Source organism: Dasypus novemcinctus, chromosome 5 (genome assembly GCF_030445035.2).
Source record: "Dasypus novemcinctus isolate mDasNov1 chromosome 5, mDasNov1.1.hap2, whole genome shotgun sequence".
Taxonomy (NCBI): Eukaryota; Metazoa; Chordata; class Mammalia; order Cingulata; family Dasypodidae; genus Dasypus; species Dasypus novemcinctus.
Genome location: NC_080677.1, coordinates 21426779 through 21429586, shown reverse-complemented (window position 1 = coordinate 21429586; position 2808 = coordinate 21426779). Strand labels below are relative to the sequence as shown.

General features: G+C 37.9%; 1 protein-coding gene across 1 annotated transcript; it reads left to right on the top strand.

Annotated features, from left to right (window-relative positions):
• The first annotated feature begins 307 nt into the window (after window positions 1-307).
• Window positions 308-2275, top strand: GPR141 (G protein-coupled receptor 141). The gene has a single exon (XM_004454253.5). It carries the CDS (start codon window positions 312-314, stop codon window positions 1227-1229), a length of 918 nt encoding a protein of 305 aa, XP_004454310.1. The 5' UTR covers window positions 308-311; the 3' UTR covers window positions 1230-2275.
• Window positions 2276-2808: the final 533 nt, after the last annotated feature.

Sequence of the window (2808 nt, the reverse complement as noted above, 5' to 3'; positions counted from 1 at the left end):
GATAGTCTGAAATCCTCCTGAAGTTTTGTACAAAATGGTTTGTCCATGTACATATATGCACGTCTCCAGGGGCATCTCAAAGAGGTCTTTAACTTATTAAAGTTTAAAGGATCAATGGCTTGTTGTGTTTTAGGGTCAGAGAATATAAACATATGATGTGATCGCCATTCTTAAGACACATAAGGTTTACATAGGTCAACTGATAAACTGCAAAGCCACCTTGTCAGTGCCATGGAGGAAATATAAACAAGGCTCTGTGGAACTTGCTCAGTCACACTGGCACTCTATCTCTTTCAGGTGGCTTCTGGAATATGGCTGACAACAATGTTTCCAGGAATTCCTCGTGCAATCCTGTACTGACACCCCATTTAACCAGGCTCTATGGCGTAGTGCTCGTTGGAGGACTGGTGGGCATCATCTCCATTTTGTTCCTGCTGGTGAAAATGAACACCCGCTCTGTGACCACCACCGCTGTCGTTAACCTGGTGGTGGTACATAGTGTATTTCTCCTGACGGTGCCTTTTCGCTTGATCTACCTGGTCAAGAAGACTTGGACATTTGGGTTGCCCTTCTGCAAATTTGTGAGTGCCATGCTGCATATTCACATGTACCTCACGTTCCTCTTCTACATGGTGATTCTGGTCATCAGGTACCTCATCTTCTTCAAGCGCAAGGACAAAGTGGAATTCTACAGAAAACTGCATGCCGTGGCCGCTAGCACTGGCATGTGGCTGCTGGTGATTGTCATTGTGGTACCCCTGATTGTTTCCCAGTATGGGTCGCATGAGGCATACAGTGACCAACAATGTTTCATATTCCACAAGGAACTAGCTCGTGAATACGTGCAAGTCATCAACTATATGATAGCCTCTGTCGTTATAGCCATTGCAATGTTTCTCTCGGTCTTTCAGGTTTTCATCATTGTATCAATGGTGAGGAAGCTACGCCATTCCTTCTTATCCCACCAGGAGTTCTGGGCCCAATTGAAAAACCTGTTTTTTATAGGAGTCATCCTTGTTTGCTTCATTCCCTATCAGTTCTTCCGGTTCTATTATTTGCATGTTGTGGCACACTCAAGTCATTGTGACAATAACATTGCATTTTACAATGAAATCTTCTTAAGTGTCACAGCAATTAGCTGCTTTGATTTACTGCTCTTTGTTCTTGGAGGGAGCCATTGGTTTAAGCAAAAGACAATCGACCTATGGAATTGCCTTTTCTGTTGTTAGCCATAAACTACAATATTCAGGATTACTTCCTTATTGGGAGTGAAGAATGGACATGGGCGGTAGGAATAGTTGATTTGCGACTTGATGAAAAGTACATCTTTATGCAGCCAAACGAATGGCCTATAAAATGCCAAGAACACTCATTGCAGTCCTTGTTCAATCCCAACGGATCCCTAAATGATTCCTATGCAAAGATCAGTGATGTTTGATCCACCTGGAGTTGTGATACTGCATCGTATTTCAATACAAAACATCTGCTTGGCTCCTCAAGGCACTGTGAGACTAAAGGTTTCTAGAGTTTTATTAACTCCTTCTGATTTTTTGGTACTCACCTATCTAGTTCTTTCACTCCACCTGACTTTAGGTAGGTTATCATATCCACCATCCAGCTCTGAAAATACAAACTCTACTTGCATTGGGTGCATTAGGTGCATTAGGATGCATTAGGACTCAACTCACAGTCCTGCCCAAAACAGATAAGCAAGGTGGTTCCATAAGAAGCTGCTGTTAGTTATCATAGTTTCAATGGGAAATAACTTATCTAAAAATCAAGAGAAACAGAACTCATAACAAGATTTTCTAGTTTGAGTTCTTTGTAAGGTCAAATTTGAGGACATGGGAATCAATTTCCTCAATATCACCATTTTACTGTCCTTCCAAAAATCACTTTAAAAGTTCACTGAACAATCTAAATAATAGTGAAACTGTAATTTAGAGAATATTCCTGACCAATGAGCTGCTAGTCCTTAAAATGAGTTCCCAAAGGGAGATTTTTTTTTTCCCTTTTCTGTCACCTGAGAGAATTTTTAGACATCCTGGGCCACGATTTATTTAGATTTTCCTTGGAGACAGAGCATTACACTTAAATTTAGAGTTCCTTTCCATGCTTAAAATTATGCATCTTTAAATAAAAAAATAAAATTCTTTTAAAAACGAATTTTTGAGAAGTATAAAGATACACCATTACTTCAGTCTCTATTAAATCAGGTTATGTGAAGAAACTCCTCTGAGAATATTTGAGGAATGGATGAATAAATATACTTGACAATAATAAAATTATAATACTAAAATGTTAAGTAATTTAGATTTTCTTTCCAATTTTGAGTAGCTTTTTTCCAATATTTGTTAAATAACTTGTGACAGTTGATATGTTAGTGATTTTCTTTTCAAGAACTTCTGTTAATGGTGAGATTATGCCTTGCATGTTGTTCGTTATTTGTTGTTTTATTTCTCTGCTCATACTTCTACTATTGTTCTCAAGGTTTCAAACTCTCGAAAGTTCCTATGAACTGGTCTAATATCAAATGTTATATCAAATCATATCAAATGTTACAGAAAACCTGAAGCAATTAATGGTGTGACTAGCACTGAATGGACTAGGGAAAATTTTTTCAGCAATGTAAACCTTTAGTAATTTGAAGGTTTTTCTTAATTTGTTACCATTTATGGGTGCATAAATTCATTAGATGAATATGAAATACACCTGTAAGTTTCTATGGTCACTGAAATTATTGAGTCATAGAGATTCATTTCTGGAAATAAAAAGCAGCAGCATTTTGCATACATGACTTGTTCCCAA